At 40.9% G+C, this 20,540-nt stretch overlaps 1 protein-coding gene across 2 annotated transcripts in view; it reads left to right on the forward strand.

The window, feature by feature from the left end:
- Window positions 1-20,540, forward strand: part of wdtc1 (WD and tetratricopeptide repeats 1) — a 70,229-nt gene that overhangs the window by 5,637 nt on the left and 44,052 nt on the right. The window contains exons 1-8 of one of the 2 annotated variants that reach the window (XM_059954658.1): window positions 6,649-6,667; window positions 7,194-7,384; window positions 8,053-8,136; window positions 9,245-9,291; window positions 9,719-9,830; window positions 12,546-12,733; window positions 16,019-16,201; window positions 19,455-19,549. In XM_059954658.1, coding sequence (XP_059810641.1) covers window positions 7,334-7,384; window positions 8,053-8,136; window positions 9,245-9,291; window positions 9,719-9,830; window positions 12,546-12,733; window positions 16,019-16,201; window positions 19,455-19,549 — 760 coding nt within the window. In that variant the 5' untranslated portion in view covers window positions 6,649-6,667; window positions 7,194-7,333. Of the gene's footprint in view, window positions 1-6,648; window positions 6,668-7,193; window positions 7,385-8,052; window positions 8,137-9,244; window positions 9,292-9,718; window positions 9,831-12,545; window positions 12,734-16,018; window positions 16,202-19,454; window positions 19,550-20,540 lie in introns of those variants that run through there. The other variant, XM_059954659.1, reaches the window with a different exon arrangement.

A 20,540-nucleotide genomic window follows, 5' to 3' on the forward strand; every position in this document is an offset into this window, starting at 1 on the left:
AACCTGAGGAGTTTGCAAGTCAGAAATGCAGTATACATTTTTTAAAAACAGGCCAACCAAGAGCAATGTGTAGTTAAAGCAGGGCATTTAACTCTGCCAGGTGCAAGGGGCAATGATCCCATGAACCACCTGTAAATGCTTCAAAGGGAAGTGCCTAATAAACTTCGAAAAGGTATATAATTTTTTTCTAACAGTTGTATTCAGAAAAAGAGTATGGTTGGGAACAATGTGTAAAAGTGAGAATGCAAATGAAAAATACATAAATAACAGGTTGAGTTTTTTTTCCAAGTCCCTAGCCGTGGATACACACTTTATCTTCTAACACTGCAATCTATGTTCATTTGTTATGGGCTGTGCCGTAAGATGTAGGTGATCATGGTCTTTCCATGACCATGATTGTTCTTGGCAAAACTTTCCACAGAACTGGTTTGCTATTACCTCCGTCTGGGCAGTGTCTTTACCAGACAGGTGACCCCAGCCATTATCAATGCTCTTCAGAGATTGTCTGCCTGCCTGTTGCATAACCAGGACTTGTGATATACACCAGCTGCTCATACGACCATCCACCACCTGCTCCTATGGCTTCCCATGACTCTGATGAGGGGTAGGGAATGCGGCTAAGCAGGTACTACGCCCTGTCTGAGGGAGACCTGCAGGCTAGCAGAGGGAAGGAGCGCCTTACACCTCCTTTGGTGGAGACGTATATCCACACTGCCACCTACATCAGTGAAGTGGAATAATTGGTTTACATATTGATTACAGTGGAAGACAATGAAATGCTGTGTATCCATGACTAGGGGTTTGACAAAAATTATATAATCAAACCAACAGCATTGGAAATAATTAAGGCCATAAAAAATGAAAAATCTTTAGGATCTTTTTAAAATCCCATGGTTTTAATGGATATTTGTAGAGATTTTAATAAAGATCTATTAAACTTTTCTGGAATTGCAATAAATTTCATGCCATATGCTAGTGATATTAAACCTGATTCTGTTAATCTTTTAAAGTGAGAGTCATAAATGCTTTTAAAATCACAACTGAATCTATCTGGAGGAGGATTCACAGGGAACTGGATGATTGAACTATGATATACTGAACCCTGTGTCTACTGAAAATCTGAACTAAAAGACAGTACTGGGAATACTCAGCAGATCAGTTACCAACTGAAGAAAGTAAAAATTAAGTTACGTTACTGGTGAATCTCCTTGCACCAGTCTGGCCTAGGTATTTGGAATTACTGTACTTGAGGTTGACTCTTGAGGGCTGTAATGTTCCTGCATTGAAGATGTGCTTTGATTTTCCTTGTTGATGTTCCTTGAGTTTGCATTGCACATTTTTGTAACAGCGTAGAAGGTTAAAGAAAGTGAAATTATAGTGGGAGTGGTATTGAACAGTTAAATGAGCTGGCGGCTGGAAGCTTGAAGGTTACTCTCATGGTCTGAGTGGAGGTGCTGAGCAAACTCAGACTGTATTTGGGTTCTTCAATGTAGAGCTGACCACATTGTGACTACCTAATGCAGAATAGAGTGGGTAAAATTCAAGTGAACATGGTATTGGGGGCAGAGTACTGACATGGATTGAAAATTGGCTGGCTGACAGGAAACAAAGAGTAGCGATTAACAGGTCCCTTTCGGAATGGCAGGCTGTGACCAGTGGGGTATCGCAGGGTTTGGTGCTGGGACCGCAGCTGTTTACAATATACATTAATGATTTAGATGAAGGGATTAAAAGTAACATTAGCAAATTTGCTGATGACACAAAACTGGGTGGCAGTGTGAAATGTCAGGAGGATGTTATGAGAATGCAGGGTGACTTGGACAGGTTGGGTGAGTGGGCAAATGTATGGTAGATGCAGTTTAATGTGGATAAATGTGAGGTTATCCACTTTGGTGGCAAGAACAGGAAGGCAGATTACTATCTAAATGGAGTCAAGTTAGGAAAAGGGGAAGTACAACGAGATCTAGGTGTTCTTGTACATCAGTCAATGTAAGCAAGCATGCAGGTACAGCAGGCAGTGAAGAAAGCTAATGGCATGCTGGCCTTTATAACAAGAGGAATTGAGTATAGGAGTAAAGAGGTCCTTCTGCAGCTGTACAGGGCCCTGGTGAGACCCCACCTGGAGTATTGTGTGCAGTTTTGGTCTCCAAATTTGAGGAAGGACATTCTTGCTATTGAGGGAGTGCAGCGTAGGTTCACAAGGTTAATTCCTGGAATGGCGGGGCTTTCATATGTTGACAGATTGGAGCGACTGGGCTTGTATACACTGGAATTTAGAAGGATGAGAGGGGATCTGATTGAAACATAAGATTATTAAAGGATTGGACACACTGGAGGCAGGAAGCATGTTCCCGCTGATGGGTGAGTCCAGAACTAGAGGCCACAGTTTAAGAATAAGGGGTAGGCCATTTAGAACAGAGATGCAGAAAAACTTTTTCACCCAGAGAGTGGTGGATATGTGGAATGCTCTGCCCCAGAAGGCAGTGGAGGCCAAGTCTCTGGACGCATTCAAGAGAGAGTTAGATAGAGCTCTTATAGATAAGCAGGGTCAAGGGATATGGGGAGTTGGCAGGAACGGGGTACTGATTGTGTATGATCAGCCATGATCACAGTGAATGGTGGTGCTGGCTAGAAGGGCCAAATGGCCTACTCCTGCACCTACTGTCTATTGTCTATTGAATCACTGTTTCTCCTGGATGGACTGTTTGGGTCCCTGGTGGATGGGAAAAGAGTAGGTAAATGGGCTGATAGGCATCACATCACCTGCAGATGCATTGAGTAATTGCGCTGAGATTGGGAGTCATTGCTGGAGATGGAAGAGTGGATCAGGGATTTATAGAGGGGATGATGTCTTTGAAATACTGAAAGAAGTGTCTTGGTGGTAGAGTCTTGTCGATGAACATTTCATTGAATGTGTAGCAGCTACTCGAGCAAACCAGCACCGCTTAGAGACTACGTGCGGGAGGAGGGGTTGATCCTGTACAAAGCACTCTCTGATTTAATAATAAAGTTCAAATATCAAAGAATATGTTGGATCTTTTATAAAGAAATGCGCAAAACAATCTTGAAACTAAAACTAGCAATATAACAGAATAAGCAGTCTTTGCGTATTAAACGTACTTAATCTAAGCATTCTTAAATAAATTAAGAATATTCAAATGTATTTAAGCCGATTCAAGTGATTTTAAGTGCTTAAGCTTCCTTAAATGTAATTAAGCAAACTTAATCCCTTAGCTGTACCAAAACTAGACTGCCCCCAAAGACAAACCATGAATACGTAATTAAGCTCTTGGCTTCAACCACGTCCCAACCAACATGAGTAATGTGCAACACAAATACAATGCAGAAAGAAAATAGAGACATGGCTCCTACAGAATGATCCATTGAACATGAAAGATGAAAACAAGGAGAACTCTTGATCTGGTTAGGAGAATATGTAATGCAACCAGAAGTTCAAAATTCAAAGTAAATTTATTATCAAAGTACATATGTCACCATATACAACCCTGAGATTCATTTTCTTATAGGGCATGCACAGTAAATCCAATAAACACAATAGAATTAATGGAAGATCGCACCCAGCAGGACAGACAAACAACTAATGTGCAAAAGATAACAGCAAATACAAAATGAGAACAAAATATAAGCAATAAATATTGAGAACTTGAGATGAAGAGTCCTCGAGAGTGAGTCTGTAGGTTGTAGGAACAAACCTTTGTGCAGCAAATAGAAGAGTGAGGCCTGTCAACAATGATGAGCCATAGTTAAGGAAAAAGAAAGATTTCAGATTAAGACTGGTAAGTCTCATAATCAGCAAATGTGAAGGAACCAGAGAATGGAATAGTTTCTTAGTAGGAGGAGTGTAGAGGAGTGTAGCCAAGATTAAACGTAAGATCTATGGACTTGCATTTTAACTTCATTGCAAATCTCATTTTTGAAGATTTAAAAGGGTATGAACAATGTCAGTGATGGTCTGTGTGAAATTAAAGGCAAGGTGAAATTGGTAGCAAAGGTTTTGAGATTTAAGTTCTGCATGAAAAGCAGATCAATATTGTCATAACTGTGAAGGAGGCAGCCTGAGTTGGACTGAAACAGGGAGCATTCTACATATTCTTCAAAAAGACAGGCAAAGTAGGGCCCATGCAAGTTCTCTTTGATTTGGGGAAAGTGATAAGCTAAGGAAGAAGTTGTTGAATTTTTCCCTAAAGAATGGGAGATAGTGAAGGAAGAGTGGTTATACCTCTGTTCAAGAAAGAGCTGACGAGCTCTGACCATGAGCTGTGGGGTGGAGCTGGAGAGGGAATGTGGTGTGAAGATGAACTAACTGAGACAGGGAATAGTAGGCTATTCAGGCTGTAGAAGTGGGAAAAGGCTGGACAAAAGGAGCAAAATAGTGTCAAAATAGGAATCATTTAGTTATGTGGAACCAGAATACAGTTGGCCCTCCTTATCCATGAGGGATTGGTTCCGGGACCCCTCACGGATACCAAAATTCACGGATGCTCAAGTCCCTTATTCAACCTGTCTCAACATGGTGGACATTAGGACCCAGCGGCAGAGATCTGAATCCACAGTGTTTCTGTTCATGAAAATAATCACGATCACAATTGAAAATAAAGTGGAAATAATAAAGTGATCGATGGAGGTGAAACGCCATTGGTCATTGGAAAAGCGTTAGGCTAGAGTCGGTCAATGGTTGGAACAATTTTAATGGATAAAATGAGAAAGGCCCTGCCCCGATGAAAACTACAAATATTACTAAGCAATGCAGTGGTTTAATTATTGGGGTTTGGGGTTTTTGATCCTCACATCAACCCGGCACAGTGGAGAGTGCACTCGATAGCGGTCTGTCACTGGATCGAACTCGGGAAGTTCCCGAGTTTGACCAACTGGCACTAAATAATACTGGATGTACCTGTTCTGACTTACTTAGTAAGAGAACTTATGATTTTTTCCGATCCCGATCCACAATAACCCACGCACATCCTCCTGTATACTTTAAATCATCTCTAGATTACTTATAATACTTAATACAATGTAAATGCTATGTAAAATAGTTGTTATACTGCATTGTTTAGGGAATAATGACAAGAAAAAAAAGTCTGTACATGCTCGAACAACAAGTGCCGGAAGAGCGCTTCTGGGTTTTTGCGATTCGCGGTTGGTTGAATTGGCGCATGCGGAATTCACGGATAAGGAGGGCCGACTGTATGTTGAAACAATGAGTCTTTGGGACAGTCCTACTAATAGTCTTTGAGGAGGATCTGGAGGTGAGAAGTGAAGTGTTAAGAGATATGAATTGTAAATCTATTTGCATGAACTCTGTCTTAACAAATTGGATGACTTGATTACCTTGAAACTGGTCAATTCATCAGAAGTCCACCATGGCATTTTAAGACAAAGGTTATGCAAATTGAACTGATTTTAAGTTATTTAGTATGTCTGAGAAAGTTATTAACATAAATTTCTGGAAGGCATTTGGTGAGGATTCTGTGAGTTAAAGCAATTTATTTTGAAATCATGCCATTCACTTAAGAAATTTGCTAAGCATTGGGTTAAGAGATAAAACTGAAGCAACACACAGAAAATGCTGGAGGAACTCAGCAGGTCAAACAGCATCTATGGAAATGAATAGATAGTTGATTTTTCAGGCTGAGACCCTTCTTCTGACAAGGTAGGGGAAAGATGCCAGAATAAGAAGTTGGGGAGAGGGGAAAGGGGCTAGCTGAAAGGTCTATAGGTAAAACCAGGTGGGTGGGAAAGGTGAAAGGCTGTAGAAGAAAGAACCTGATAGGAGAGGAGAGTGGACCATCGGAGAAAAGGAAGGAGGAGGGGACCCAGGGGGAAGTAATTGACAGGTGAGAAGAAATAAAAGGGCAGAGTAGGGAATAAAGGAAGGGGGTGGAAGTTGTTTTCCAGGAAGAGAAATTGATATTCATGCCATCAGGTTGGAGGGTACCCAGAAAACTGGAGGTGATTAGCATCATTCTGCCAGGAGCTGTGTAGGGCTTCAGGTGTTTCATTGTGTTTGTTAGCACTTAAATAACTTACTATCTCATTATCAAATCTAAGTTTGGTGACACAAAGATGAGCAGCATAATAAGCCATACTAATGGAAACTTTAAATTATGAAAAGTATTAATTAAGAAAGCAGTGAAACTTTGGAAATGGTTTTAATTTCAGGCAAATAGGAGGACATCTGCACTGGATCTGAGAATAGATCAAAGTACCTTACAACTGGAGATAGTGCAGGTCCAAGGAAGTGTTGTGATCTTTGTATCATCAGAATGTTATGGAGGAGTAGAAGTAAATAGAATGCAAGAAGCTGGAAGTAATGCCACAGCTTTACAAAGCAGAGAGCAATTCTGGATACCATGTCTCAGGATGCACTGTGTCAGTGGAGGGAATGCAGTGTAGATTAGTCCAGTATGATATACATTAAATCCAAGGAGTAAAGTGCAAGAGTATATTCCCTAGAATTTAGAAGGTTAAGAAAAAGCTTGGTAGAAATTTTGAAGCTATTGAGGGTAATTAACGGGGTGGAGTAAAAATATCTCTTGCAGTTGTAGAGACTGGAACATGGAGTAGTGTCCCTGTGGTGAAGCCAGGAAAAGGAGAGGATGGTGAAACTTCAGAACCAACTTCTACATTTGACATTTAATAGCAGGTCAGATGTTAACTTTAACTCTAACCACTGGTTAGCCACTGTTACAAGTGTTGTGGAGGGGGTTGGGATATGGTCTTAAACCAGCCATGATCTCACAGAATTAGGAAATCTGCTCAAGAAGCTAAGTGCCCTGTTGCTGTTCCTGAATTTCCCATTGCTGTGTTTGCATCACTGTTGTCCTATCCAGATCCACCTTCCTCTCCTACTGTCTCCCAGGGACTATCTTATCTCAGACCACCCTCCCCAGTCACCCTGACAGCCATTTGCACCGTGCCCTTCCACCCCTTCATCCCAGAACCCCATCAGTGGCCCATCAGGCCTCCTTTGTGATCTCCCCTCTGCTTCCCAGCCCATTTCCAGATACCTATTCCTGAAGAAGAGTATCGTCCTGAAACATTGACGGTTTATTCCTCACCATAGATGCTGCCTGATCTGCTGACCTACCATTCTGCAGTTCTTTTAACAAAATGGATGCTTTCCCCATATCTCAGAGTTCTGTTATTTTGGTTCTCTGCTTTCTTTACAGATCCCAGTGCTGTGTGTTGTTCCACGCTTGGATTAAATGTGGACTGTTTCTTTGCTTCTGCTCCCTATGACACTTGGTGGTGAGCTACAATACAGTGAAAATTGATAGCTTGTTCATCTGTGAGCTTCCAGCCAAAAAAAATGATGGAGCTGCCCAATATAACCAAGGACATCATTCAACGCCAGATAAAGGTACTAAATATTTTGGTGTCTTTCCTAATTCAGGTGCTAGCAAAGAGAAGCTGACCAAAGAGGTGAGAGAAGCTTGGATGGTGGGTGGGTGCACGTTACTGGAGGTTGGAATGCTGGATGTTCTATGAGCTAGTTCCACACTCGAGTGATGTCTCTCTTTTGAAGATGTCGGAGAATGTTACTGAGGTTCTGGGTTTATGGATTTGGACGATGGACTTTTTCAGTCTTATGGTTTTTGTATTCTGTGTTTTTGCCCATTCTTACTTTTTTTGTGGGGGGGGGGTTTGGGGCTTATGTTCTTATTGCATTTTGTGTGGAGGGTGGGGGCTTGATGATCATATTGCCATTCTTTTTTTGTGTGGGTGGAGGGGTTGGGGGGGGGGGGTTAATGATCATTTCGCCATTTCTTTTTTTGTGCGGGGGAGGAGTGGGTTTGCTATTTCTCTTTGAGCTGACTTCCATGGTTCTCTTTGTTTCTTAGCAAACTGGAGAAGAAGAATCTTAGAGTTATATACTGCATATATACTTTGATAATAAATGAACCTTTGAACCTTTAGTATGGGATTTGAAGGAGCAAATGCCATTTTTGTGTAAGGAAGGTGGTGATAATTTAAACTCCCCCTCTCCCCACCACGTCACACTCATTCACGCTTCTTTTCTATCTGAAGGAGCGGAACACTCTGCAGTTTGAGCGGCGATACCATGTCATTGATCCATTCATCAAACGATTGGGCCTGGAATGTGAGCTTGAGGTGAGACAACTGAAACAGTCTTAACATAATTACTGTCCTGTATGTGCCCCTCCATACACCCCTGTATTATAAATGATTTGGTCTTGGGCCATATTGCTCATGACAGCTATCTGAAGGAGTCAGACGTTTATCACTTTCCTGCCATTGAGGCACGGCAGTGGATATATTTCATTAAGAGTTTGAGGAGAATTGGTATGTCACCAAAGACTCTTGCAAATTTCTATAGATGTACTATGGATAGCATTCTAACAGGTTGAATTACTGTCTGCTATGGAGAGGCCAAAGCACAGAATTGGAAAATGCTGCAGGAAGTTGTAAGCTCAGCCAGCAACATCATGGGCACTAGCCTCCCCAGCATCCAGGATACCTTTAAAAGGTGGTGCCTCAAAATGGTGGCATTCATCAATAAAGACCCCCATCACCCAGGACGTCCTCTTCTCATTGCAACCAAGGAGTAGATACTGGAGCCTGAAGACATGCACTCAATGTTTCAGGAACAGCTTCTTCCCCTTCTCCATCAGATTTCTGAATGGACAATGAACCCATGGACACTACCTCAGTATTTTTCCCACTTTTTACACTACTTATTTAATTTATATAATATACATATATATTCATTGTAATTGTAGCTTTTTCAAAATTAGTAGTGCAATGTATTACTGCTGCAAAACAACAAATTTCACAACATATGCCAGTGATATTAAACTAGATTTTTGATTCTGGTTTCCTTTGAGCATTGTAAGTTTCTCAAGCATTTATCCAGTTCACTTTTATAAGTTATTACTGAACCTACGAATCTTTTTCCATTTTCAATTCATCAGCACCTTTTAGATCATAATAACTTGTTGCTTCAGAATAAAGTTTATCATTTCTTTTCATTTGCCATTTCCTTTTAAACTTCTGGTCTCTACAATGATTTGGTCCCTGAAACATTCCAATCCAGCTGCATACAAATTATGCACCTATATTAAATGTCCTTTCTATTTTAGTGCTCAAAGAGAGCATCCCAGCATTGTTTGTAAATGTTGTAAATGACTGGTGTTGTGAGGTATTATGGGCATTTGTTTAACATCTGAATCTTGTTCTGTTCTTTCACTTTTTTGCACAGGGTCACTCTGGTTGTGTGAACTGCCTGGAATGGAATGAAAAGGGCGAGTAAGTGATGTTAACCATTTCTTTCAACTTCCCTGCCCCAGCACCAGCCCACATTATCACCTCAGCCAAGTTATTGCTACCAACCTGCCCTCCTCCCAACATCTCCACTAAGTATATTGTAGTCTCACGCAACCCCCCACACCCACCCCCAATCTCTACTCGTGACACATCCTGTGTATTTTTAGACTGCCTTTGCAACACAACTTTATTGCAGTAAATCTTCCAAACATCCTGATATCAGTGTGTTCCCCTCAATCTAGTCATGGCGATTCTCATCTACCTTCTCCCTTTTCTCTGCTGTTTCTCTACAGTCATGAACTGCTTCCCATCAGAACAGTGAGTTTCTCCCTGCTCCCCTCTGTTCTCCGCTGGGCCTCTTGTGTTGCTAAGTCAGCTACTTACACACTTTTGTGGTCTTCCATTACAGTTTGCTGGCCTCTGGATCAGATGATCAGCACACTATTCTCTGGGATCCTTTCAGCTCCAAGAAACTGCTGACTATGCACACAGGGCACACTGCTAATATATTCACAGTGAAGGTATTCTCTTGTCTTTTATTTGTTGAATTCAATATTGAATTTGTATTTAAATTTGAATGTACAAGTGTGCAGATACTGAATCTCTACTTTAAAAAGATCCCAGAGATAAAGTTCAGGCATCCTGACTTTAGTTCAAGGTTCAAAGTAAATTTACCATCAAAGTACATAAATGTCACCAGATACTACTTTGTGATTAATTTTCTTGTGGGCATACTCAATAAATCCATAGAATAATAACCATAATAGAATCAATGAAAGACCGCCCAACCAGGGAGTTCAGCCAGAGTACAGAAGACAACAAACTGTGCAAATACAAAAAGAAATAAATAAGAAAAATAAATAAGTAAGCATTAAATATCAAGAACATAAGGCGGAGAGTCCTTGAAAGTGAGTCCAGTAGTTGTGGGAACATTTCAGTGCTAGGGCAAGTGAAGTTGACTGAAGGTATCCCCTTTTATTCAAGAGCCTGTTGGTTGACAGTTAGTATTCCTGAACCTGGTGGTGTGAGCTCTGAGGCTCTTGTACCTTCTTCCCAATGGCAGTAGAGAGAAAAGAGCATGTCCTGGGTGGTGATGTCCCTGATGAATGATGATGTACATGTATTTCATTTATATCTGACCTGATGAATGTGCCTCATCTGTTTCTATTCTGACTGGGCCTCCTCAATTCCAGTGGCAACACCATGATAACTTGTATTTATTTAGCTTTGATTTTATCCAGAAATGATCAAGTTCACCATAGAAGTGTTTCTGCAAGTGTAATTTTGTGGTGGACTGTAACACCGGGTGAAAGGATTACATTCCTATCCTGTACAAAATTTGATTTACTGGTGTTTTAAATAGAATGTAGTGATTTAGTGCTCTTGCTAGCTTAGATGAGAGAGTTCAAGCACCCTCCTTTTGAGCTGTATGATTTTGTGATTTCAGTTGTTACTGCCAGCTAATATAGGGAGGAAGTTGCAGCTAATACAGTGTTACGTACCCCGTAACTGGCTTACCAAACCAGCAGAAATGGAATACACATTGGAGTGTGTAATTACTAGTAATTAATGAAGTTTATTAGCAAACTAAGTAATACAGTACAAAAATAAAATGCAAATATGTATATATTACAGGTTAGCAATTATATACACACACACACACACACACACACACACACAGGTAAATGAATAGTCTTAGGAGATGATGAAAGTTCAGTTTAGCTTAGGTCGAAGCAGTTGCTGGTGTAACATTGGAGAGAGAGAGTGAGCGGGAAGTGAGCAGCTGCAGCAGGCAAACCTTCCATTGTCGTCTTGTTCCGTTGTACTGATGTGGTCATTCGGTTATGTCCCCTCTGTTCTCGGCTAGACTGTTCTTCCATAGTGGACTTGTCACTCTGGCGTGAGTGGACACACACACAAGCCCCCACTTGTGTGGGGCATAGTTAGCAGCATAGTTAGCAGCATAGTTCACTGGGGGGTCAACTCTGGACCCCATCTCCACATGGTTTTCTCATCACACATAACAACAGGAAACAGTACTTTCTCAAGAAAAAAAGTTCTCTTTCTTCAGCAGATGCTAGAACTCCAGGGTAACACACCAAAAATAGTGAAGGACCTCTGCAGGTCAGGCACCATCTATGGAGAGGAATAAAAATTCAATATTCTGACATTGGAAGCATCAAATTTTTATTCATCAGGACTGGTACAGGAATCAGGAATGGTTCAGAAGCAGTCCTGGTGAAGGGTCTCAGTCCGAAACATTGACTGTTTATTCCTCTCCATAGATGCTGCCTGACCTGCTGAGTTCCTCCAGCATTTTGTGTGTGTGTTGTGATCTTTCTTCAAAGTGTATTGTCTGGAGCCAATTCCAAGATTCCAACCTATTGTTCCTGAATTAAGGACTTCTCCAGCCACTCTCCATCCATTCTGCGGCAGATAGAGTAAATGTGGATTTCCCTCTATTAACTACTTCACTACCTTCTCCTTCAGCCTGGATTTTGATTGTGCGTCCCAGTACATACAGATTTATATTAAGAATATAGAAGGTGGACATTGTATCCATTCCCTCCCCCCCCCCCCCCCCATGTGTCAATGAAACAGCCCGGGAAGAAGAAGCATGGATTAAACATACAGAAATGGAATGAAACTACAGAATCACAGATGTTCTCAGTATTTTGTACATGGTAGTATAAAACCCAAGTATAAGCTCTGCACAGACCTATGAAATAGGCCCAAGGGTTTTGATATACTGTAGCTATTTTGTAGACACATTATGGCAATATAAGGAAATCAGGCATCGTAACCATGAAATAAAAAATTAGATAATTATGTCAGGTAACGTTAATTGAGAGAAGAATGTTAGTGCAAATTGAATTGGGTTAAGAAAATGGTCCACATTATGACCATCACAAATGCCATTTAAAATATGTCCTTTTATAATTAGAAGGAGAATGAATGACAAAAATATTTACCACAGAAATGGGCATTGCTATGATACTAAGTGATTAATATTCTGTCTTGATGGTGGTAAATATTGATAGTAAGTAGCTAGTGATAGTGGCCCTTTTGTGTAAGTCTGTCAACCAGTCCGTCAGGTCTCTGTGTGTTTTGACCAGGGTACCTATCTTTGTTCAATGTAGTGAACCTCATTATGGAAGCTACACCTCTCTGTATCTACACACTCTGTATTGATATGGTAAGGAGTTAATTGCTCTTTGTAACTCCTTGTTTTCCAGTTCCTTCCCCACTCGAATGACCGCACACTGATCACTGGGGCTGCTGATTCCAAAGTGCATGTCCATGACTTGACTGTAAAGGAAACTGTTCACATGTTTGGCGAGCACACCAACCGGGTGAAGCGAATTGCAGCGGCTCCCATGTGGCCCAGCACATTCTGGAGTGCAGCAGAGGATGGAACAGTCAGGTAACTTTTGCAGCCTAGGCTTCTGTCTTTGTTTGGCTGTACCATGTACAATTAAAGAGATAAAGAACAGAAATGGCCATTCAGCCCACAGTTCATGACATCCGTCGACCACCTATTTATACTAATCCTACGTTAATCCCTGCTGTAGTTTGTCACCAATCCACATTACATTCTTCTCTGCTTGTCATTGTTTTTACAATTCAGCGCACTGATAGAATTTTAAGAACATGTGTTTTGACTTCATTCTGCCTTTATAATGGACCCTGCCTCAGCTTATCAACCACCACTCTGTGATTCTCTTCATTATGTGGTCCAAGACCAGAATGGAGGCCTGCCATTTCTGCGCCACATGGGCTCCTTTCATTCTGAAGCACAACTGCAGCTTTCATTCGGTGCCTACAAGAAGAACATCCTAACGACTTTGTTTTAAACCTAATTAGATCAAACGCACAACCTCAGAGACAACAGAACTGTCATGTGAAAACTTGGAAATCTTAAGAAAGCGGTTAGAGATGGTGATACAGTAGATTCTGATTAATTAGGCAATTGGGGCAGCCACGTATTTAGGGCAACTCTTAAAGAACAAAAACTAATTGAGAAAGTAGTTGGATTTGCTTTGTTTATTTGGGATACTAGGCCATTTAACTGGAGTAGGAGACTGTTGCCGAACAGTCTCTAACTAACATCAGATATGTACGCTTGTGTGGCTGTTGGACACTACACTGTGCTTAAAGCAAACATTTTTAAATAGCATTAGTTGTGTGCACTTGTGTTAAAAAAGCAGTGACTTCTGTCACTGATACAATAGTCAAAGTAAATTTATTATCAAAGTACATATATGTCACCGTATACAACCCTGAGATTCATTTTCTTGTGGGCATACTCAATAAATTACAGAATAGTAACCATAACAGAATCAATGAAAGACCACACCAACTTGGGCATTCAACCAGAGTGCATAAGACAACAAACCATGCAAGTATAAAAAGAGAAAAATAATAATAAATAAGCAATAAATATCAAGAGCCTGAGGTGAGGAGTCCTTGAAAGTGAGTCCATTGATTATGGGAACATTTCAATGTCGGGGCAAGTGAAGTAGAGTGAAGTTATCCCCTTTTATTCAAGAGCCTGATAGTTGAGGGGTAGTAACTGTTTCTGAACTTGCTGGTGAGTCCTGAGGCTCCTGAACCTTTTTCCTGTTGACAGCAACGAGAGGAAAGCATTTCCTGGGTGCTGGGGAGCCCTGATATTGGATGCTGCATTTCATGTAGATGTGGTCAATTACGGGGAGGGCTTAACCTGTGATGGACTGGGCTTTTTGTAGGATTCTCTGTTCAAGGGCATTGGTGTTTCTATACCAGGCTGTGATGCAGCCAGTCAGTATACTCCCCACTATACATCTATAGAAGTTTGTCAAAGTTTTAGATGTCATGCCAAATATCCACAAACTCCTAAGGAAGTAGAGGCACTGTTGTGCTTTCTTTATAATTGCACTCACTTACTGGACACAGGGCAGGTCCTCCAAAATAATAATGCCAAGGAATTTAAAGTTGGTCGACCCTCTCCACCTCTGATGAGTATTAGCTCATGGAACTTATGGTTTCCTTCTCCTGAAGTCAGTAATCAGCTCCTTGGTCTTGCCGACAGTGAGTAAGAAATTGTTGTTATTATCACCACTCAGCCAGATTTTCAGTCTCTCCTATATGCCGATTCATCACCACCTTTGATTCAGCCTATGACAGTGGTGTCGTCAGCAAACTTGAGTATGGCATTGGAGCTGTGCGGGGGAACTGAGCACACAGCCTAATTTACTAATGGAAATCGTAGAGGAGCTGTTGTTGCCAATCCATACCGACTGGGGTCTGCAGGTGAGGAACACGAGGATCCAATTGCACAAGGAGATAATTGAGGCCAAGGACTTGGAGCTTATTGATTACTTTTAAGGGGATGTTGGTATTGAATGCTGAGCTATAGTCGATAAAGAGCATCCTGATGTATGCATCTTTGCTGTCCAGATGTTCCAGGGTTGAGTGAAGAGCCAATGAGATGTCATCTACTGTGGACCTGTTGCTCCAGTAGGCAAATTGGAGCGGGTCTAAGTGGATTCTCAGGCAGGAGTTGATACATTGCATCACCAACCTCTCAAAACACTTCATCACTGTGGATGTAAATGCTACTGGGCAATAATCATTGTGGCAGGTCACCACGTTCTTCTTGGGCACTGGTATAAATTGAAGCAGGTAGGTACCTCAGAATGCCACGTCTCAGTGAACACTCCAGCCAGTTGATCAGCACGGGTCTTTAGTACTCGGACAGGTACCCTGTCTGTGTTGGATGCTTTTCATGAGTTCACCCTCCTGAAGGCTGCTTGCACGTTGGCCCCGGAGACTGAAATAGGATCATTGGGGGGGCTGTGGGAATCCATGATGGTTCCTCCATGTTTTCACGGTCAAAGCAAGCATAGAAGGTATTGAGCTGATTTAGAAGTGAAGCCCTGTTGTTGTCTCTATTGCTTGATTTTATTTTATAACAGGTGATAATATACAAGTCCTGCGACATCTGTTGGCAAGAAATAAGGATTAAGGCAATTTCGAACTGTTTAGATCACTGCAGCTTCAAGCATTCATGCTTGGGGATGCTAGAAATGGCCAGGAGAGAAAATTAAATGATTTCAGTACTTCAGCAAGTTTGGAACTACGAATAATCAGAAAGTATCAGCAACCATCATGAATGTTACAATGAAAATGAAGATATTGAGGATGTAATCATTGATAGCATTATTTGAAGGCAGTCCATTATCTACAATAGGTGTCTGTGCTGATTTTGTTCATTTACAGTCAATCAAAAGAACGCGACAGCATGCAGGTACACTGGATGAATACCTCCGTCAATAGCAACTGGGAGCTAATACAGTTTTATAGTACTGTAGTAGTGTTGATAATGCATTTCATTCAAATACATAATTTGTTACTTAGTTAAACAGTGGTTTGTCTTTTCATACCTATTTCCATGAAACTTCAGCTAATTGGGAAAGCCACTTAATTGGGCCAAAGTATACTGATCCCGATATGTCCCAATTAACTGGAATCCACTGTACTTAGGGCAAGAATCTAAAGCGTGATTAAATTAATTCATGTCCACCAACAATAAGATTGAAAGTTGTAGAACTGGAAGGGATTCCAGAGCCTGAGAAGGATGAGGATATAGAAAGTTATGATGTCACAGAAGATCGGATAATAGACAAGCTACCTTTGCTCCACTGATATGTCGTCTTTTCTGTTGTAGACAATATGATCTCAGAGAGAGCAGCAAGCGCTCACAGATACTGGTGGACCTCACGGAATACTGTGGACAACAAGTGGAGGCCAAGTGCCTGGCCATTAATCCTCAGAACAACAACTATCTGGCTGTTGGGGCAAGTGGGCCCTTTGTTCGTGTCTATGATGTTCGCATGATTCATAATCATAGGTAAGTAGGATGGCGCAGCAGGTACATTCAGGTTAGTATTAGATTTGGGTGCCTAGAAACTGTAAACTTTGTGGTCCTCTCTGATGGGAAATCATTACTACTATTTGGGATGGCTAGTTTTTACTTTTGGGACAATCCAACCATCATTCTTCAAGATGGCCCTTGATTTGAGAAGTGCAGGAGCTGCTTGTAAATGTCCACCTTTAATTAAATATAAAATCTGAGTAGTGTTGGTCAGCAGGTTTCTTTGAAGGTTTAAAGCAATGCCTGCACAGCACGATGTCCAACGTGCTTCTTAACAACTGATTACATTGGGTTAATTATGTGCACGTTGCTGAATTCTCCTCAAGGAATCACCAGGTTTAAAGATTAGAGGTTAGCTTTATTTGTCATCAGAATGTGTCATTTGCATGAAATCAAACCAGCAAGGATTATGCTGGGCAACCTGTGTCACCATGCTTCCAGTGTCAACATAGCATGCTCACAACTCACTAACCTTAACCATACTTTGGAATGTGGGAGGAAATCAGAGCACCCAGAGCAAACCCACACAGTTACAGGGAGAACATACAAACTCCTCACAGACTGTGGCAGGATTGAACCCCAATCTTACAGCTATTGCTGAAAAGAGTAGTGCTAACCACTACACTACCATACCACCCATTGCCAAGGTCCTCCTTATTTTACAGATAGGTTGTCTGTGCTACGCAGATGTACCTTTTTGCCTCTGACCCCCTTTCCTTCATTTTATGGCAGAACCCTTTTTGTAGAGCCTGTTTTGCTATACTTTGGTTTTAGGGAACATCTTTGTTTGGTTTACATCTTTGTTACAGTGGTAAGTCTAGAATGAAAGTGGTAGCATGTTACATCACTGGAGTTTCATGTTTGAGCCAATTGTCATCCTCACAGATAGGCCCATAATTTGGGGACATGATTATGCTATTTTGGCATAATTTGCTGAAGAGTGCATTTTGCCCATAGCTGATTAACAACACTATGGAACATTTACAATTTATTATGTGCTTAATGTTGGAAGGAAGACTTTGGAAATTATGAGCGATGATTTCCTGAGCTTGCTAGTTCTATCTGATTTCAGTCAAATGTTTGATTCCAAGCTCCTTTTTCTTAGTTTTTTTTTTAATGGCTTTTCTTGTTACCGTCTGGAAGGAGGTAAAGAAACCTGAAGGCATACACTTGCAGTTCAGCAACAGCTTCTTCTCCTCTGCCATTGATTTCCAAATGGACATTGGACCCATGAATCCAACCTCACTACTTTTTTCTGTTATTTTGCACTATTTATTTTAGCTTAACTATTTAGTAGACATTTATATATATACTCAATGTAACTCAGGTTTTTTCCTCTATGTTTATTTATCATGTACTGCTGCCATAAAGTTTACAAATTTCATGACATATGCTGGAGATAATAAATCTTATTCTGATTCTTGTACACCTCCAACAAAAGCCCATTATTTATACATCATGTTTTAGGGAATGGTGAACTGGCATGCCTGGTGTTAATTACATCTCTTCCAGTTATTGAATTTCAAAAGGATGCAAGACCCCTGCTAATTTACCCCACATTTCTGGGAACCCTATTATCTCCTGTATGTAAATTTCCAGGACTGTCTTGTTCAGATATCACATGTCTGTTATATCAGATAGTGAACTAATAACAAGCCAGGGAGGAGGCATTCCTCCTGGGCTCTTACCTGGCACATCTGTTGTCACTTAAAAAGTCCGGTTCTGTACTAGTGCAAGAATCCTTTGACTTTAATAATCCCTTTTTAATTGATGGTTATTGGTCATTATTTTATTCCCTTAGTTATATTCATTGGATTGGATAAGTCACACTAGATTCCTGGAGTATCATTATTGGTACATAGCAGTTATGCTGATCCATTCTGTCTATATGATCATTAAAACAGCCACTGTTCAGATATTTTTGTGTTTAGCATAAGCAAGCATTTAAGTAATGTAGGCTTTGAGATTTTACTACACTCCTAATATATGTTTTGGCTAAGCTTTTTGAATACAGCCCAGTCCATCACAAAGCCCTCTCCACCATTGAGCACGTTTACAAGAAGCACTGCCATAAGAAACCAGCATCAAGAACCCCCACCATCCGGGCTGTTCTCTCTGTGTATTACTACCATTGGGGCGGGAGATGCAGGAGCCTTGGGTCCCACACCACCAGGTTCAGGAACATTTATTACCCAACAACCATCAGACTCCTGAACCGGAATTCACTCACCTCAACTGTAAAATGGTTCCACAACCTACAGACTCACTTGCTCTAGGATTCATGTTCTCAGTATTATTTATTTACTTATTTAGTTGCACAATTTGTCTTTTGTACATTAGTTGTCTGTCAGTCTTTGTTTATGAAAAGTTTTTCAGAAATTTAATTGTATTTATTTTCCTGTAAATGCTTGCAAGAAAATGAATCAGGGTCGTATATGGTGACATATTTGTTTAGATAATAAATTTATTTTAACTTTGACTTTGAAATCTGTACAAAAGATAACAAAGATGGACATAATATAGTTAAATTATTTTTTAATTAGGTGCTGGGGCAGCATAGTAGTATAGTGTTTAGCACAACACTTTACAATACAGGTGACCCATGTTCAATTCCCACCACTGCCTGTAAGGTTTGTATGTTCTCCGCATGACCACATGGGTTTCCTTCCACAGTCTAAAGTCATATCGTCAGTAGGTAATTGGTCATTTTAAGTTGCTCTGTGATTAGGCTCGGATTAGCCATGCAGTATCTCAAGAAGTAAATTGCTTATTTATTACTCAGAAATTTCAGGATGTATGTTGTATACATTTCTCTGACATTAAATTGTACCTTTGAACCTTAATGTATTCATTTTCTGAGGAGCATAGGCAAGGCAGTGTTTATTGCTCATTCCTAATATCCTTCAGAAGATGGTAGTGAGCTGCCTTCCTGTAGCCCTTTGATGGAGGTGTTCCTCAGGCGATCATGGAGAAATTGCAGACTCCACATAGAGAGCACTGGAAGTCAAGATTGCACTTTGGACTCTCTGGCACTGGTCCCATGGGTTCTACCACAGTGGTTATCATCAAGAATTTAAGAAGAGATTCACTCAAAGTACTGTTTGGTATAAAAGTAATTTCTTTCCACGAGTGGATGGATTAATGGATATTTTTATATCTGATTGCTTGTTTGTTTGGTCTGCAGTCTCCAACTGTGTTGATTATAAGTTTTCTTTGTTTCTGTTTGTAGAAAAGCAGTAAAGCAAAACTCAGTGCCTGGCGTGCATACATTCTGTGACAGGTACAAATCTGTGCCAGATGGAGCTGTTCAGTATTATGTAGCAGGTATGCATACACTTTTAATATTACCAACATTTATATTTGACAGACCTAAAAATATAAAATAATCTTTGGCACAAGAGATTCTGTAGATGCTGGAAATCTGGAGGAACTCAGCAGGACAGGTAAAGTCTATGTAGGGGAATAAACAGCTGATGTTTTGGACTAAGACCCTTCTTCAGAACTGGAGGGGAAGAAGGGAAAAGGCAATGAGGAGGTGGGGGAGAGAGGAAGGAGTTCAAGTTGGCAGGTGATAAGTGAAAGCAGTGAGGGGGAAGGTAGGTGGGTGGGTGAGGTAGGGGTGCCAAAGTAAGAAGCTGGGAGGTGATGGTGGAAGAGGTAAAAGGTTGAAGAAGGATGATCTGATAGAGGATAGTAAACCATGGGAGAAAGGGAAGAAAGAGGGGCACCAGAGGGAGATGATGGCCTGGTGAGGAGAGAAGTGGTAAGAGGGGAGCCAGAATAGGGAATGGAAAAGGAGAGGGGTTGGAAATGCCATCAGGTTGGAGACCACCAGGCAGAGCATGAAGTGTTGAACCTCCAACCTAAGTAGTAGTAGAGGACTCCATGGACTGACATGTCAGATTGGGAAATGGAAGCCAAATTGAAATGGGTGACCACCAGGAAATCACACATTTTGTGGCAGATAGATGGAGTGATGGTGCTCAACAAAGCAGTTCCCCAATTAACGTTGGAGCTCACCGAAGTGGAGGACACCATACCAGGAACACAAAATACCCCAACGGACTTGCAAGTGAAGTGTAATGTCACCTGGTGTGGTGGACACTATTAGTATTTGGTGTGTACCTGATGGTCCTAGAGATTTTTATTAGGAAATTCCAACCCAAAAGTGAAACCAAGGCAAGTGATAGTGGGATAATCTGTACTTGAGGTGAAGAATAGAATATTGAGCAATTATATTTTCTTCATAACAGTGATATAGAATGTCTTGTGCCTTTCTGCACTGGGGATGCAAGGAGCTTCCTACAATCTAGTA

The sequence above is a fragment of the Hypanus sabinus genome, chromosome 30 (assembly GCF_030144855.1).
Source record: "Hypanus sabinus isolate sHypSab1 chromosome 30, sHypSab1.hap1, whole genome shotgun sequence".
Classification (NCBI taxonomy): domain Eukaryota; kingdom Metazoa; phylum Chordata; class Chondrichthyes; order Myliobatiformes; family Dasyatidae; genus Hypanus; species Hypanus sabinus.